Source organism: Uranotaenia lowii, chromosome 3, assembly GCF_029784155.1.
Source record: "Uranotaenia lowii strain MFRU-FL chromosome 3, ASM2978415v1, whole genome shotgun sequence".
NCBI lineage: Eukaryota > Metazoa > Arthropoda > Insecta > Diptera > Culicidae > Uranotaenia > Uranotaenia lowii.
Genome location: NC_073693.1, coordinates 286,251,358 through 286,269,058, shown reverse-complemented (window position 1 = coordinate 286,269,058; position 17,701 = coordinate 286,251,358). Strand labels below are relative to the sequence as shown.

Below are 17,701 nucleotides of genomic sequence, written 5' to 3'. Positions count from 1 at the left end.
CCATCAGCTCAACGACCTTCAAGTGTTTTCCAGTCTGGTATCCTTCCAGATGCTCCCGGTCATACGAACTCGACCTGGCTCCAAATGAATGTCCTTCCTTCGTTTTTGCTCAACGACTATCTGGTAGTTCCTGGTCCGGCAACCTCCCAGTAGTTCGGGTTCGACGAAGGCATTTCTAGTGGCTTTGATCGACCCCTCAACCAGTACGACAACCTTTAAGTGGCTATGGGCCGAAAACCTTTCATAGTACGTGGTCCGATAACCTTCATCAGAACTGCCATTACATGGCATTCTTTACTCCGGAACAATTTTTCGCTACTACTCCGCAAACAAACTCAAAATAATCAATTTGACTCTTTATTCAACATAAAAACATAGTTGCAAATGAATGCGAGCTTATAACTAAAGCTAAAAATAAGAAAATAGCAAAGGGTGTATAAACAGGTTAGACAAAATATTACGTGAGCTAGGTTCTATCTACGATAGTGCGTTGTTTTTTCATGAAAATTGATATTCCTTTATTCTAACATGGGATGCTTCTTAAAAATCGTTTGTCTATCATATAAACCAAAAATTTTAAGTGATTTTTAATTAGGGATTTAAAAAAGGTTGCATTTTTTTAAACGCGTTTTTCTTGATACGCCATATATGGAGATAGATGCTTTTTATATGTTGGTAAAGATTTGACACTTTATTCAACATTTTTTTTTCTTTTTAACGAATAGTCACCGTTGATTATTATTTTTATGAAAGTTTAATGGCATTGCGGTGAACTTGATACTATGAAAATTCTTGATAGAAGAATTAAAGATTGAAATTAAATGACGGATAGACAAAGCAGATGCTTAATAGAAGAAAGTTGAAAGATGTTGAAAATGAGCCAAGAGCATATTTTATGAAAAGCTTCAAAGGTGCGTTCTAGACCCTTTGTCCCACATCAATTGAATGGCTGAGAGAAGTAATAGCGAGAGCCTCTCGCTATTACTTCTCTCAGCCATTCAATTGATGTGGGACAAAGGGTCTAGAACGCACCTTTGAAGCTTTTCATAAAATATGCTCTTGGCTCATTTTCAACATCTTTCAACTTTCTTCTATTAAGCATCTGCTTTGTCTATCCGTCATTTAATTTCAATCTTTAATTCTTCTATCAAGAATTTTCATAGTATCAAGTTCACCGCAATGCCATTAAACTTTCATAAAAATTTATTCAACATAAAAACATAGTTACAAATGAACGCAAGCTTAAAACTAAAGCTAGAAATCAGAAAATAGCAAAGGGTGTATAAACACGGGAGACAAAATAATACGTGAGCTAGGTTCTATCTACGATAGCGCGTTGTTTTTTCATAAAAATTGATATTCCTCTATTCTAACATATAGGGGATGCTTTTAAACATCGTTTGACTTTCATAAAATGCAAACATTTCAAGTGATTTTTAATTAGCGATTTAAAATAGGTTGTATTTTCTTCAAACGCGTTTTTCTCGATTCGCCATATATGGAGATACATCCTTTTCACGTGTTGGTACAGAATAGATCAATGATTGCTGATGACAGGTGATGATTGTAAACACGGTATAAATGTTTACATCATCACACGGTTAAGCGAGACAACACAAATTGGGTTCGTGGTAACACAACAGTGTTGCCAGATATTCTGCGTAAGAATATCAAAGTACTCATTAAGAAATGAGTACTTTTCCCGGTTAGGGAATATCAGAAGTGGAAAGTGACAATTAGCTATCGCTAATTAATATAGTTGTATTCTACTGACCTCATAGACGAAACAAGAATAAAGATAACTCTATTCCACCACTGAAACCTGCGTTTTCAACAGGTTATGGGCCCAGATACATCTGGATACGGAAATTACGAGTTAGTTCGAGAGGGGTACTCTCAAGTAATAAACTTGCGGTTAGCAAGTGGAGCAGCCAGCAGCCAGAGGACCACCAAGAAGAGGGCCACCAGCCAGAAGGACCAGCCTGCGCCGAGACGACCCAGCCCAGAGGGACCAGCCGGAGAACTACCAGGCAGCGAGATGTCCCTAGCCAGCCAGGATGTGCCACCAGCGCACAGTGGTCCAAAAGAGCTAAAAGTGGAACTTTTTTCGTAGCGCCTCTGTCTTTTATCTTATCTCTTAAGTGTCTTCAGAACATTTGCTTCTTCAAACATGCTTCATAACTTGAAAACATCAAAAGTTATTCAAAGTCCACTATAAAAAAATTGATAATACTAACTTTTTTATTTCAATAGATAGAGGTTTACTTTATACCACAAAGTTGTAGAATACGTAAAAATATGAAACTTTGTTGAATACATCAAAACTTTATCTCTTTTCAGAGCAGAGTTATACAGGTTTTATTTTGAAAGTTATTCAAAAGTAAGTTTTTTAAACTTAACTATAGTTAGATGAGGATTTACATGAATAAAATGTTCTGAACGTTTGTTGGGGTATTCAAATCATACGTTTTGCACAAGATTTCAACATTCTACGGTGTTTCCTAGCCAACTTATTACGACTTTAAGTTTTATTTTTACTCAACTTCACGAGCGTTTATCGCAAAAACGTGCAAGTGAATTTTTAAAACTAATAAACCACATTGAAGTTTGAACTAAGTGCAACAAATTGGTGTTGTTGTCATTTGTCTCCACGCGCTTATCTTTGAACACAAGAAGCATATATTTGATGTTTTTCACGTGTTTCCATACAAAAAATGAAAAAATTGATTTCCAGGCTACGCAGATGCTACGGAAAACGAAGGCAGAAGGCAGTTGAAAATAATTTTTGTATGGAAACACGTAAAACACATTAAATATATGCTTGTTGTGTTAAAATATAAGCGCGTGGAGACAAATGACAACATCACCAATTTGTTGCTCTTAGTTCAAACTTCAATGTGATTCATTAGTTTTAAAAATTCACTTGCACGTTTTTGCAATAATCGCTCGTGAAGTTGAGTAAAAATAAAACTTAAAGTCGTAATAAGTTGGCTAGGAAACACCGTAAAATTTTGAAATCTTGTGCAAAACGTGTGATTTGAATGCCCCAACAAACGTTCAGAACATTTTATTTATGTAAATCCTCATCTAACTATAGTTAAGTTTATAATACTAACTTTTAAATAACTTTCAAAATAAAACCTGTATAACTCTGCTTTGAAAAGAGATAAAGTTTTGATGTATTCAACAAAGTTTCATATTTTTACGTATTCTACAACTTTGTAGTATAAAGTAAACCTCTATCTATTGAAATAAAAAAGTTAGAATTTACAATTTTTTTATAGTGGACTTTGTCTAACTTTTGATGCTTTCAAGTTATGAAGCATGTTCGAAGAAGCAAATGTTCTGAAGACACTTAAGAGATAAGATAAAAGACAGAGGCGCTACGAAAAAAGTTCCACTTTTAGCTCTTTTGGACCACAGTGCAGCGGTCGAGCCCGGGAAGGTTCGCGGATCGAGAGGGTTACTTTCGATGCCGTCACGAGCCACGCTGCGGTTAGCATGCGTGAGCTCACGTCCGACGGCCGGGAGGAGTCTCTGGATCCGCAACCGGGCAGCGCGAAGGTCCGAAGGTCCACCACCGGGAACACCCTGGAGGAGTTGGCTGGGGCTGCTAGCCGAGAGGGTTACTCTCATGCTCTGGTTGTGCATTGCTGTTAGCATGCTCGAGCACAGCTGGAAGCAGTTCATAGATCGATGGCAGAGGTGGTTTGGGCTACGGTTAGTCGCCAGTGACTTAAACCGCCCCATGCTGTCAAACCTAGCCAATGCTCGAAGTAATCGAGAAAAGGTGTTGATGGCTAAAAGAGGCTGTTTTTCTGGGGTTACCAGAAAACAGTCTGCCAAAAATATTCACCACTCGCAAGCTGAGGCTATCAGCTACCAGAAGCAACGCAAGGTTCGATTCGTTGTCGATTCTGGTGCCACGCAACACATGGTTCGAGACGAGAGTGACTGCGAGAGTAGCGATGGCGAAGATGACGAGGATGATCAAGATTCCGTCAATCGGCCCAGAGACGCAGTCAGCGAACAGAAGAAGCTAATCAACGCTACGTGGCTAACGTAGCCGCTGATGATGAGGAAGAGCAACTTCGAATCGTCAGCAAGCTCAAGGGCCAAAGGGACTGCTTTTTCAGGAACACCACCGCAGCCATGAAAGAGAACGAGATTCGGGCTGAACGAAGTGAGGTTATCACTAGACAGCCGTTCAACGATTTGATCGGTTGTTTACAGTTTTCGAGGCCGAAAATCAGTGCTGCGGTTAGTGTACTAAGCAACTATCAAGCAGCCCTGGATAAGAGCGAGAGAAAAATGGATAGCAGCCTTGGAGAAGAACGCGGCATGAGAGGCGGTTGGCTTACCCTAGGTCTCAGGTTTCTTGACACAAACGTTCGCAGGACGAAGCTGAACGATGGTGAGGTTATCACCGAACAACCGTTCAAAGAATTGATCGGTTGTCTACAATATCTGGCAACATCTTCGAGACCAGTTATTTGTGCAGCGGTTAGCGCACTATGCCAATACCAGGCCAGTCTGGCCACTAACGAGGCCTGCAGCGTATTCTGCGATACCTTCGACGTATGACCGATATGGCGTTGGTATACCGCAGAAACGCGAACACGGATCCACTTACGGGAAATCTAGTTTCGTGGTTAACGAAACGTAAGCAGACGGTCAGTCTGTCGTCGACCGAAGCTGAGATAGGAGCCCTTTGCTATGCGGTCAAGGGAGGTTTGTGGTTAACAAACTTCCTTAGTGAATTGGGTGTGGTTAGCACTCCTTTCACGTTAATGGAAGACAACATCCCTTGCATCCAGTATCTGGAAGAGGGGCGCACTCATCAGCGGATGAAGCATCTGGATGTGAAGTATGCTTTCATCAGAGACATCATAAGAAGCGGTCAGCTATCTTTGCGACGCATCTCTACTGAGGATCAGCCAGCTGATGCGTTCACGAAAGCGTTACCAAGGGCGAGGCACGCGAAGCTGTTCAGCATTCTCAATCTGCGAATTGAGGGGAGGTGTTGATACTTACGGTTTCGGCAGAGGAAATCTGCCGCTCCGTCGGCGAAACCAAAACATTTTGTTTTGGTTCCGCATGCTTTGAGTCAATTCGCAATCGAGAACAATAGATCAATGATTGCTGATGACAGGTGATGATTGTAAACACGGTATAAATGTTTACATCATCACACGGTTAAGCGAGACAACACAAATTGGGTTCGTGGTAACACAACAGTGTTGCCAGATATTCTGCGTAAGAATATCAAAGTACTAATTAAGAAATGAGTACTTTTCCCGGTTAGGGAATATAAGAAGTGGAAAGTGACAATTAGCTATCGCTAATTAATATAGTTGTATTCTACTGACCTCATAGACGAAACAAGAATAAAGATAACTCTATTCCACCACTGAAACCTGCGTTTTCAACAACTCGTAAATAGTCAGCGGAAAGAACCTGGTATACCTTCAAACATGTTTCTGGATGGCATTACGGCGAACTCTGATCGTGAATTCGCCCAAACAAATTCTAGTACCTTACCTTCAGCTTCAACATCCCCAGAACATTAAGCTAGCGCTGTCATGAATTGGGCTTCCAATAAATGGTATTGGAATCGAGGAGGCAGTCATCTCTATAGCAGCAGCGAAGCTCAAGAATTCCTTTTTTACGGGCCCGGACGGGAAAAAGGAGATAGGTGAGATGTCAACAATTACCGTGGAGTCTCGGCCTTATGTTCGATTGTCAAACTTTTTGAATTGGTGGCCTTGGATCCTTTTTTCCCGCCCTGCAAAAATAACATCTTCAATGATCAGCACGGATTCATGCCCAAATGCTCTACGTCAAGTAACTTGCTAACGTTCACTTTTTTTGTGCATGAAAGTTTAGCTGCTTTCGACAAGGTAAACCACGAAATTGTCATCGGAGAACTGGAAAACTTGGCTGGCTCCGCAGCTACTGAACTGGCCGTAAATTGAACGGGTGACACACTGACACCTTTTCTAGGCAATTCCCTGTCACCTCCGGTGTGCCCCAAGGTAGGACCGATTGTTTTCCTGTTTTCAACGACGTGTCACTACTCGACGGCCCTAAAATTTGATATGCTGATGACCTAAAACTGTTTTTCACCGTAAACGACCACGACGGCATAAATGTCATGTCAGTTCAACCTATTCGCTGATTGGTGCGACATTCACTGCCTGCAATTAAACCGCAGCAAATGTGTAGTCATCAGCTTTTCTCATAAGCGGCAGCCTTTAAATGCGGAGTACTTCCCTGGAGACGAACCCATCTATCGCACGTGTGAACCACGTTAACGATCTTGGCGTAATCTTAGATCAACGCCTGAAATTCAAGGCACCACTACGCAAAATTCGAGTTTTCATCCGATTGCCATCAAATTTTCAGGGATTGAAAAAAACTATTACTATACTATTTAACTTCATTTTACCATTTTACTCGTATTTTATTTACTGCCCATGCGCAAAGGCGCGCACCTTGGCCTTAACCCCGGTCATAAAATTCTGCACAACCTGTGAATCAACCGTTTTTTGCATGTAAACCCATACTTTCTCCAGTTCCTCGACTGTCTTCATAGTGTCTTCGTAGTTTAGGTAGTTTAAGAAGGTGCTTCTTCATAATCGCCCAGTACTTCTCGATGGGGCGGAGCTCCGGAATGTTGGGAGGGTTGAATATTTTCGGTACGAAATTGACCTTACGTCCTTGGAGTAGTGGCATGACGCCAAATCCGGCCAAAAGATTGTTGGGACGGGCCGGATTTGGCCTCATGCCTCCAGGAGAGGAAGCAGCCGCTTCTGGAGGCACTCTTTCATGTAAACCTCATGGGGTCACGAAAGTTGCACTCCGCTTCCCGCACGTGCAGATGGCTTGCCAAACCAGGAATTTATTCGCAAATTTGGACATCTTTTGAGTGCGGACATGCTCCGGAACGCTAAATTTATCCTTGGCCGTGAAAAACAGGTTGCCGGGGATCTGTTTGAAGTCGGCCTTCACATATGTTTCGTCGTCCATGATGCAGCATTCAACTTTCGTCAGCATGTTGAGGTATAACTTCCTGGCACGGGTTTTGGCGGAATTGTTCTGCTTCTCGTCGCGATTAGGGGCCTTTTGTACCTTGAACGTTCGAAGCCCAGCCTTAGTTTTAGCCTTCTGGACAAAACTTCGACTTAGGCACATCCCGAACGGAGGTGTTCGGATTTCGGTTGAAGGCCCCAACTATGCGGTTGTGATTTTTGGTGTTGTACGGAATACTTTTTCCTTCACTTCTGGGCTTCCGATCGGTGGTCAATCGTTCCTCGTTAGTTAGTTCATTTTCTAAGATAGATTAACGTTGTCTTCATATCCCACGTTGTACATAAAATTTACTGTCTCTATTTAAAGTAGATTATTGCAATTCTCTATGCTCGGAGTGCGTGTGTATTACTCGGGAAGATTCAAAGATGCTCAAGGATACTTAGGTACACACTCCAAATTTCTAAATTATTTGTTATATTCTGCATCGTGATTCACGATCACGTATTATTTGCGTTAATAACTGTGGAAATGATGGGTATTAAATAGGGCATGAGCTCCATGGATTAAGCATACCGACAAATGAAAACGAAGTTAAATCGGAGTTTAAAGCTTAGTTCTTTTAGAAATGGGACAGTTACGAATGCGTGTATCTCAAAAACCGTTCGTTTGATCTTAATACTTTCTATGAAAGAAATGATGGTAATCTTATGATAATTCATGGAAAAAATTGAAAAAAAATATTTTTCGTTTTTTGTAAGAAAAAAATCGGCTTTATTCTTGATACATCCCATCGACCGGCGCACACTTTTTTCAGTCATGATATTGATCAGTTTTTCAAACTTATACTTCGTCTATTGTGTATTTTAGGTGGCTACATCCTTTTTCTTCAATTTCTGCTACTTTTCGGTCCAATATTTCTCTTTTAGAAGAAACTGAGGGCAGTTTAGTAGATACAGCAGAATGGAAATTAATAAAACTTAATTATTTTTGAGCCACTTGAAAGCGTTTTTAGTGGATTTTATACTGGCAAAATCTGAAAATAACGAAGCAAAACCACCATGAGATTGAACTTAAAGTATAATCGGATAGTGTATATCGTAGGTTGGGAAAGGTACATACAAGATTACGCTTTTAAGGCTTTTAAAAACAGTGAAAACCAAAGTTTTCGGTTTGAAAATGGTTGTTTTTTTTCCACAGCAGCAGAATTTTAGCTAATCATTAAATTTTATACAAAACAACCAGCAATTACATACTTTAATATGCTAGGAACCTTAACACGAGCAGACATGGTAAAGGATTCCAACGGTGGAATTGGTTTGAAATAGGGTTTTTCATAAGTTTTGTCGTCCATCAGAAATCATCTGTCGCAAGCCTCGGTACCGGCTATACAGCTTACAAAGCTTCAGAAACTATCAAAAAATTATTGTTTGAGGTTAGATTTGAATAACTCATATCTAGACAACAATTTCAGCTTATTGGAGAAAAAAATTTGGACATTTCAGCGATCTACACTTAGTTTTTCGCTTATTCAAAATCAAAAATTCTGGTATGAGACTTGACTTCCCTGATGACCCTCAACCGTAGTTGCAGATCATGTGCTTCACTCCAATGCTTGATTTGAGCTTTGTGGGCATTTTTGACAGTGTTTGCATACTTTTCCACAACTCACACACAGTAATTCTTTGAATAATCAACGGTTTTGTTAGGTTTCAATTTAATAATGACGGATTTTAAAGAAAACTGTGCAAAATATTTTTTTTCTTTTTCTCTTGCATCGTAAATATCTCAAAAACGCGTATATTTTAAATTTTGACAAAAATAGGTCTGGAAGTACTTTTCACAGGCAGCAAAATGCTGTCAAAATTTTGAATGTCCGATCACTAGTAAAAAAGTTATTAGCAAAAGAAAGTGTCCCATTTCTAAAAGAACTAAGCTTTACCTATTCAAAGTGTTGTGGAAATATTGAAAGTAGGTCTAGCTTTTCGAAATAAATTAAGACATTCTTTAATATGATGTTAAAACGTTTTCATTTACCATCAGACCAAGCTTTTTGGGGACTGTTTATCGGGCATATTTATCCACCAGTTCTGATAAAAACATCTACATGGTGATGTTAAGCATATTATACTACATCAGATAACATCTGAAAGCGAGGATTATTTGGGCAAGATTAGGTACGTTAATTACCTGACCGAATCGCATAATCCACGATATCAAACAAATAATGCCTTTCACACATTCTAATTTGAATTCCCACATTTTTCCTCCCAACAGCTGGTTCCATGGCCGAATAAAGCGAGAAGAGGCGGAAAACTTGCTGAAGCCACGGGAGGATGGCCTCTTTTTGGTGCGGGAATCGACCAATTTCCCGGGCGACTACACCCTCTGCGTTTGCTTCAACGAGAAGGTGGAACACTACCGGATCAAGTACGCCGAAAACAAGCTGACAATCGACGATGATGAGTACTTCGACCATCTCGGGCAGCTGGTAGAGGTAAGTCAAGAGAGAAGTCGTGTGTCGTGTGTACCGGGGTAAATGATATCATTATCCATTTAATGCAATTATGGCCCATGATTGGCCCGTGGCTGTGCGGGATTCGTTCGTTGTTGTTCTTTCGTTACTTGATATTGTTAATATTCAATGTTTGCAAATGCTAATCGGCGGGGGTATTGTTTCCCGTTTTGGATTCTTTCTCGCAGCACTACACGTTGGATTCGGACGGATTGTGCACCAAGCTGATGAAGGCCCTACCAAAGGAAGAGTTCTGCGTCAAGGATTTCCAGGACAATGGCTGGGAAATCAAGTTGGAGGATCTGCAGCTGAAGGAAAACATCGGCAAGGGCGAATTCGGGGACGTTATGCTAGGCATACTGAAGGGCGAGAAGGTGGCCGTTAAGGTGTTGAAGGATGCTGGTCGAGCGTCGAATAAGTTCCTTGCCGAAGCTGGCGTAATGACGTAAGTCTCGGAATCTATTTCAAATTTCAATCATTTGTCTAAAATTGAACATCTTTCGTTACAGAACTCTCGAACACGAAAATCTGGTAAAATTTATCGGGTTAGTGTTCCACGACAAGTACATATATCTGGTTACGGAGTACATGAGCAAAGGTTCCCTGGTAGATTATCTTCGATCCCGGGGTCGACAGCACATCACCCGAAGAGATCAGATAAATTTCGCATTGTAAGTATCTTTAAGTGTTCCCTGCAATCGAAGAAACCCTTCAATAACCTTTTTTTTTTTAATTTTATCTCACAGTGACACCTGCTCCGGTATGGAATATCTGGAGATGAAGAAGGTTATTCACAGGGATTTGGCTGCCCGGAATGTGCTCATTTCGGAGGAGTGCGTAGCCAAGGTTTCAGATTTCGGGCTGGCGCGAGATGAACGATACACAGCCGACATCAGCAAGCTGCCCATAAAATGGACTGCACCGGAAGCGCTAAAAGAGGGGGTAAGTTTTGATTCTGTTTGAAATCGTTTTTCCTAGAAATAAAATTGTCCTTACTTTTAACTAAGAGCGTTTTAAACGACTTTTTTTTAAGGAAAAAAAAATCAAACATTTTGAATCAAACGTTATTCGGTTTTGATTTGAGATGTTGATTACCCTTCTTTTGACTCAACTTGGAACAACTCAATACTGACGAGTCAATTTTCTTGTTTTCAGAAATTTTCCAACAAAACGGACATGTGGAGCTTCGGTATCCTTCTATGGGAGATCTATTCCTTCGGACGAGTGCCATACCCGAGGATTGTAAGCATCCGTAAAACGATTCCGTTCTTTAAAAAAAAGACTAACGACCTCTCGATTTCATTCCAGCCCCTGGCCGATGTGGTGAAGCACGTGGGTAGTGGCTACAAAATGGAAGCTCCCGAAGGCTGCCCGCCGGAGATTTACGAAATGATGCGGCAGGCGTGGGATCTGGTGCCGGACAAGCGGCCCACCTTTGCCGAACTGAAACGGCGACTAGCCATCTGTAAGCGGGAAACAACCAATACCTACGTGACGTAGAGCCTGCACCCGTAAGGCTCTGATAAGGACAAAAGAAAAAGCAAGCAATCCGAAAGCAAGGTTTGTCAAAGTTCTATTATCTATCTGTACTAAATTACGCTATAATTGAAAAAGTGTACCGAAGAATGGATACCACACGGGACGTTACAATAATCGCCATCATCTATGATACACGGTTTATATAGGTATGAGAGAACTTCCCACAAAAGCTGCTGGGAAAATGAATAATTATCACAACTTATGATTGTTGCAAAAAAACACTAGACACTGGGGTCAAAACTTGATTTCGAAGACTACAACAGGATGGAGGCTTATCTGAGGTTCTGTACCACCATTTAGTAGTTATGATGATTTACGAGATCGATCATTTCCCTTATCCCTGGGCAGCAATTGTTCGTCAGTTGACGCTCAAACATCCACACACAAAGCAGCTTTAATTTTAAGTCGAAATTGTACAGAGATCTACCTACCTAGTTATGTTTGGTTCCATTTCGGATCGCATTCGTCCATTAGTTTTTGGGTAAGTCCAAGTATTTTTTGTTTCATTAATTTTATAAGCTAAATCAAATTTGTTATTTGTTTTGTGAACTATGCGAAGAAGCTACACGCTAGAAGCGAGATGAACACTCGAAAAAGGAAAACTAAAAAAATGCCCTTGGGAGAGATCAAGTGTGTGTAAATAGTAAGTAATCAAGTCTTTTTGGGAAGGCAAGATCGAACGTCAATATAATGAAAAAAAAAAAACTCTGAGAAGTAAAATTAATTAAGGTACACCGGGGCAAGTGCAAACTCGGGGCAAGTGCAAACGTTCATCTTTTCTCTGTTACAAAAAAAGTAAAAAATATTTCTTCTTCTAGAAATTGTTGTTTAGACCCAAACAAACAATCTGACATAGATAAACTAAACTTTCTTTAAATTTTTCACTAAAAACACGGCACTGTTTGATCACACACGAATTCAAGTTCGTACTAGACATGAACAGTGTGTTTTTGTTTTGCATATTTTGGCTACAAAAAAGGGCATTCAAATCCGAATTTTCGTTATAAGGTGAGTGTTTGAGACCGATAATCAAGTGAAAGCAGAAAATTTATGATAAATTTTCATTACACCCCGAAAGTTGTGAAAATAATATTCGCTCTTGTCAACCCACACTGTGGGGCAAGTGCAAACGACACTACCGGGGTAAGTGCAAACGCACCTTTAAGCCATGCAACATCAGCCATTTCAGAAAATTCATCACCAAAATGGTTCAGCATTATATTAAAATGGTCAGAAGGGGTATCTAAAGTGTTGCATCTGAAGCGGATGTTCAAAATTCCGTAATGCATTAGTAAATGAAGGTCTTTTGCTTAAAACAACAGTCACCAAAAATGGAGTTCCAAAAAGTTATCAATATTGCAAGAAAACAGCAAACATATTAATCAAAGTTGATAAAACGTACCGGAACATGTATTCAATTCATTTTAAGACCGATACACTGACTCATCTGTGAATTAGTTTGGAAAAAGTATTGCGTTTGCACTTGCCCCCTTAAACGGGGCAAGTGCAAATTTTGAAATTTTTTCACAAAAGCACCGTTACTTTTTACCAAAATTTTTTAATTTTTCACTGCCAACGGGAATTTGTTGAGAACTATTTTAGTGATGCAACGAACGATAATTGATAATTTTTGAACATATAAATATTATTCTAGGACATGTGAAAGTTGAACTATGGTGAAAACCGTTTGCACTTGCCCCGGTGTACCTTAATAAATTATTGAACTCTGCGAAATATGCGTGTGTGTGTGTGTTTTTGATGCCTAGAATGGATTTTTAATTGAAATTTTTCCTTAGACAAAGTTTGCACTTCACTCATTTATAAGATTTCTTTTATCGCAGCTAACGGAGCTATCAAATTGTATGAAAATGCGAATTGTAGACGCTCAATAACTATTGACAAATCAATCCGTCTCTGTTAAGTACTACCCTCGATTCAGACTGGTTTATTATTTTAACTTCATTGGATTTTTTTTTGTTTAAAGTTGGATGGCGTTGAACTGGCAATGAATAACTATAGCAAAATTTTTGACGTCACATTTTCCAGCCAAACAATGTTGGTCATTTTAAAATAACCATAAGTTCCCGACTGGTGAGATGCTTGGGGAGTAAGTAGAGGCCAGTCTCGAACCCACCCTTGTCCTTCCTCCAACTTAACTGGTATCAGGAGGGGTTGGTTTATTATCTTGAACTGCATTCTGTGCATATCCAGCCGGAATGGATATAATGAAGTGCATGATGGTCTAACCAACGTCTCATGAACGCTTCCTATTCTACGCTGCCTACTCTAAACTTTAAAATTTTCTTCTCCAAACTATCTCTAATTTTCATTTCCAGCGTCAGCTCCCCGAGCTATTAAAACGCCACAAAAAAAAACTTGAACAAAATATAATTTCTACTTGGTTCTTAGCAATCGTTTGAAATAAATATCTTATGTAACGTGACGTCTGATAAGAACATTCTAACACGAATAAATGCCATTCTAACTCCGATTAAACCAGTCGAAGGATCATCGATTTCTACTCGAAAGTGAAAGGTATGATTCAGTACATATAACCAAACTTTTTTATATGAATACTTTTGATGTCGGCTGGAATTTTTTATTACAAATCTGGCCGAAGGCAACAGAATGCCATACTATCCTTACTCATATTATTCCGCGTCTGTTGTTTTTTCCCATAGAGTTTTGAGTCATCAAAATGATATAAATTTAAAAAATAAAAACAGGAAAAATATACGTTACAAACAGTGATGAGGAAATTGACACGATATGATATTCATATTTGTACCAATCGACGTTATTGGGTAAGAGATAAGCAAAAGCACCTACCCATGAAAATGGTTGGAATGTCGAAAATATATGGAGGCGGTCTGCTGGGGTTCGGGAAGATTGTAAAACACACATCAGTCATTTGGTTTATATACTTATCAATTACAGTCCAACACTAACTCCGTGGCACGCGTGGTTCTAGATTATAGGGTACTAGTTTGTTAGGTGTAGTTGTGTGCCCGTGTGCAAATGTGATGGTTAGGAAGACAAACAAGAAAAATAATTAATAGAAGATCTTCCATTTATGATTATGACTTTTTTGAATAGAAACACTCAAAAAACAGAACATAGATTATTCAAACGTTTGTACATTTTCGAATTGAAAATTGTGAAAAATTTTGTATTTATGATCATGAAAAACTGAATCGAAATCAATAATAAAAAAAAATATTACGATGTAGGTACAAGATTCGGTTATTTGTTTTTGTTGGTGTGCATGAAAGTATGACTGCGAATTACAGCTTTCCGCGTATTAGTGAATGATTTAAGTGTGAGCCTTAATGTATTTTATTTAGTTGAATTTTAATTTGTTTTAAAGAAACGATTGCATCTGGTCGTTTGTTTTATGTTATTGGGGATTTTAGTTTGCTCTGATACCAACTTTATCGGAAAAACATTAACACAATCTTCGCTACGATATGTGCTTTTGTGTTAACCACGTGAATCAGTACATTAAAACCATTTGCACTATCCGACATGTGATCGGACTAGGGAGTAATTTTAATGTTCCAGAATTTGTCTGGTTTTACACACTCTACATTTGTTGTTTTCTTTTGTTTAGAGATTATTTTGTTTTTAATATATTCACATTTCAGTGGAGCCAGTTGTGTGCACATTTGTAAATACGTTTCTGAAAGATCTATAAAAGAAACATTAAAACTATCAATTATGAAGCAGCCAGGCATTTGGAAACTGAAAAAAGATAACGCAAAACTTTAAGCAGTACTTAACTTTGGCTTGTATATTACCGAAAAAAAGATCGCAGCGCAGATCGAAAGCTTAAAATAAAAAAAAAGGAAAATATCACAACCGCCTCTTTCTCGTTACCATTCCAAGTGAAGTTTAATTTCCTACATGAACACATTTTTTATATAAATTGATTGACTTGAACGTTTGCTTAAAGTAATGAAACAATAACAAACGATAGATAGAGAAGAATTTTCTTTTTCAAAATATGTTTACCTATGTAATTCAGTGATGCCAAAAAGCAGTTTGAAGGTATGATTCAATTCAATATACGTAGAGCATAACACATTCTAGCTGTAGAACAAATTTGACCGAAAATGGAATCCTCTTGATAGATGCAAACAGCCAGAATAATGAAATGTTTGGTATTATTCGATTATTAGCAAAAAAAAACTGCGACAGGCTTCAATAGACAACTTGTGGTTAAATCCCTTTTTAAGCAAAAACGAAAAACTTCTATACATTTGCCATTTATCAATTTAGAAACCAAAACCAATAGGATATTCATATAACCAACGATTCAAATCACAAGGTCCGATATAGGAAACAAAACAACAAACATTTAGGCGAAAAATCAACCGGTTACGTACTATATCGCCAGTTAAAAGTAAACGAAATAATAATCAAGGAAAAACTATTGAATGGAAAAAGACAGAAATATACAAACTAACACACTAGCCGATAAAACCAATACTGCTACAATAAAAAAAACCCTTTATTGTGAGGAAACGCAAAAGTCACACATTCAACAACACACATGCATAGAAATTGAGATGAAAAAACGGCCACGTATCAACTTACGAACACACAAAGAAAGCAGAGACCGACACAAAAATATCAAAAAAAAAAAAAAAACAAACAGAATGCCCCGTATAGGTTCATTATGAGATAAGCGTATAAGGGAAACTACCAGAGAAGCAGACATGCGGTAAGGAAAGAAGTAATTTATTGAAAAAAAAAACAAAGGAAAATGGAAAGCTATATATATTTAAAGAAAAAAAAACAGGAACATTTAAAACATACAAACAAAATCGCAAGCAACTATTGGACATATAATAAAATTAAAGAAAAAAAATCAATAAAACATAATGAAACATAAGCGGTTCGGTTTTTGGTGGTCAGATTGTGCTGTGTAGAACGAAAAGAAACGAACAATACTTACTTACTTGAAGATCCAGCGTCGATTGTCCGACGCATAAAGTCGAAATAAAAGATCTCCACTGTTGGCGATCTGGAGATATGTATTTAGATTTACCTAAAGTCAGTCGAAAATTCTCGTCAACAGTTCGTAATTCTGCGGCACACTGCAATTAACTGTGCCGTGACATGACATCTCCTCTGGGTGTCAAATAAGTCGAAACTGTGATTCGTCTCGTTCCAATATTTGATCGATAGACCGCTTATTAAACAGATTAGAGGGTGGAGTTCTTCGACCAACTTGATAGTTGTTTTAACCAGTGGGGAATCTCTGGAGCCACCGTTGGCAGATACCAATCTCTTTTTTCATGAAAGATGTTTATTGATGAGATAGTTAAAAGGCAGTTGTCCATTTTGTTCTATCAGAATGGGATGGAATAGGACTGCTTCGGATAGCTAGTCGTGGAGGATCGCAATGAGTCGTTTCTAGTTAAATGTGCTAATGGGAGAACTTCGTAACCGGAGTCGATCAGCTGAAGCCTAAATTCACTCAGTGTCCGCCATCGAATGAGCAGATGCAAAAGCTGTACCCCAACTGTTACACGACGTCCTCAAGGATATCGAGGATCGAGCTGCTCGGAACGTACACGGCCAAAAGTGCCGGCTACGCCTGGGAGGATGCCGTTCATCATCAAGGTGCTGAAGTCTAAGCTGGTACGGGCCCGGATGGACCAGAAAACTCGCACCGTGCACCTCTCCCGCAACGTGCACATCTCCAGCATCATGCATCAGACGTTCGGACGGCCAAACTTAGATTGCATGATTTAATTTTTTTTATAAGTATCATGAATAGAACCTTAAACAACTTATCGGTAACAGCTTGAAATTTAATTCAGGCCTATTTAGCAGCAGAAATCCCTTAAGTAAAACCAGCCCCCTTAAACTCCAACGCGTTTATAAAAGAAATTCTCTTCGTGTTAACAAATTTATTGATGATTTTAATCATTAAAACATGCTAGGTAAAATATTTTGATTGAATTTCAACAACTAACAACTCCGCTTTACAGTAATTTTCGGAATTTTACATTTCAATTCTATCTCGTCACCACCTGAAAAGGTACCGACAATTGTCACCTAAAATCGTCACCCGAATGCGACGATTCTCACCCACGGTGACTACGAGAATATGGTAAGAACTCACAAAGTTCATCCGAAGTGACAATCCTCACCTAAACCGACTACTGGAATAGAGTGACTTGGGTGACTCGACTATCATCACGTCACGCGCGGCGCAGAATAAAGGCTGCCACACAATACAGCGTCGATCGTCGCGTCGCGTTAACATTTAATTTTGAGGATGCCACACGCTCATATTTTTTCAACCATTAATGACTTTTGTTGAACCATTTTCTGCGATTTCCAACAAAACTGCCATATTAGTTGTTTTTCAATCATGACCTACGGTTCAATTTTAACCATTTTAGGAGTTCTAATAAACAAGTTGAAAAATGGTTAAATTTCAACCGCGGAAAATATGAAAACCGCCATTTTTTCAAGCGAACTTGTTTATTTTTTTCAGCTGTGAATTAAGTTCACCATTTCAGCTTTGTAGTCCGTGGTTTTTGAGTGGTTACAGTTGATTTACAATTCATGATGAGGATTATCTGATAATAGAAGGCGTAAATA

General features: G+C 38.9%; 1 protein-coding gene across 2 annotated transcripts in view; it reads left to right on the top strand.

Moving 5' to 3' along the window:
- Window positions 1-12,941, top strand: part of LOC129758094 (tyrosine-protein kinase CSK) — a 129,985-nt gene extending 117,044 nt beyond the window's left edge. For both annotated transcript variants that reach the window (XM_055755537.1, XM_055755538.1), the window contains 6 exons: window positions 9,307-9,526; window positions 9,733-9,989; window positions 10,054-10,215; window positions 10,291-10,486; window positions 10,700-10,786; window positions 10,853-12,941. In XM_055755537.1, coding sequence (XP_055611512.1) covers window positions 9,307-9,526; window positions 9,733-9,989; window positions 10,054-10,215; window positions 10,291-10,486; window positions 10,700-10,786; window positions 10,853-11,044 — 1,114 coding nt within the window. In that variant the 3' untranslated portion in view covers window positions 11,045-12,941. The remainder of the gene's footprint in view (window positions 1-9,306; window positions 9,527-9,732; window positions 9,990-10,053; window positions 10,216-10,290; window positions 10,487-10,699; window positions 10,787-10,852) is intronic.
- The last annotated feature ends 4,760 nt before the right edge of the window (window positions 12,942-17,701 follow it).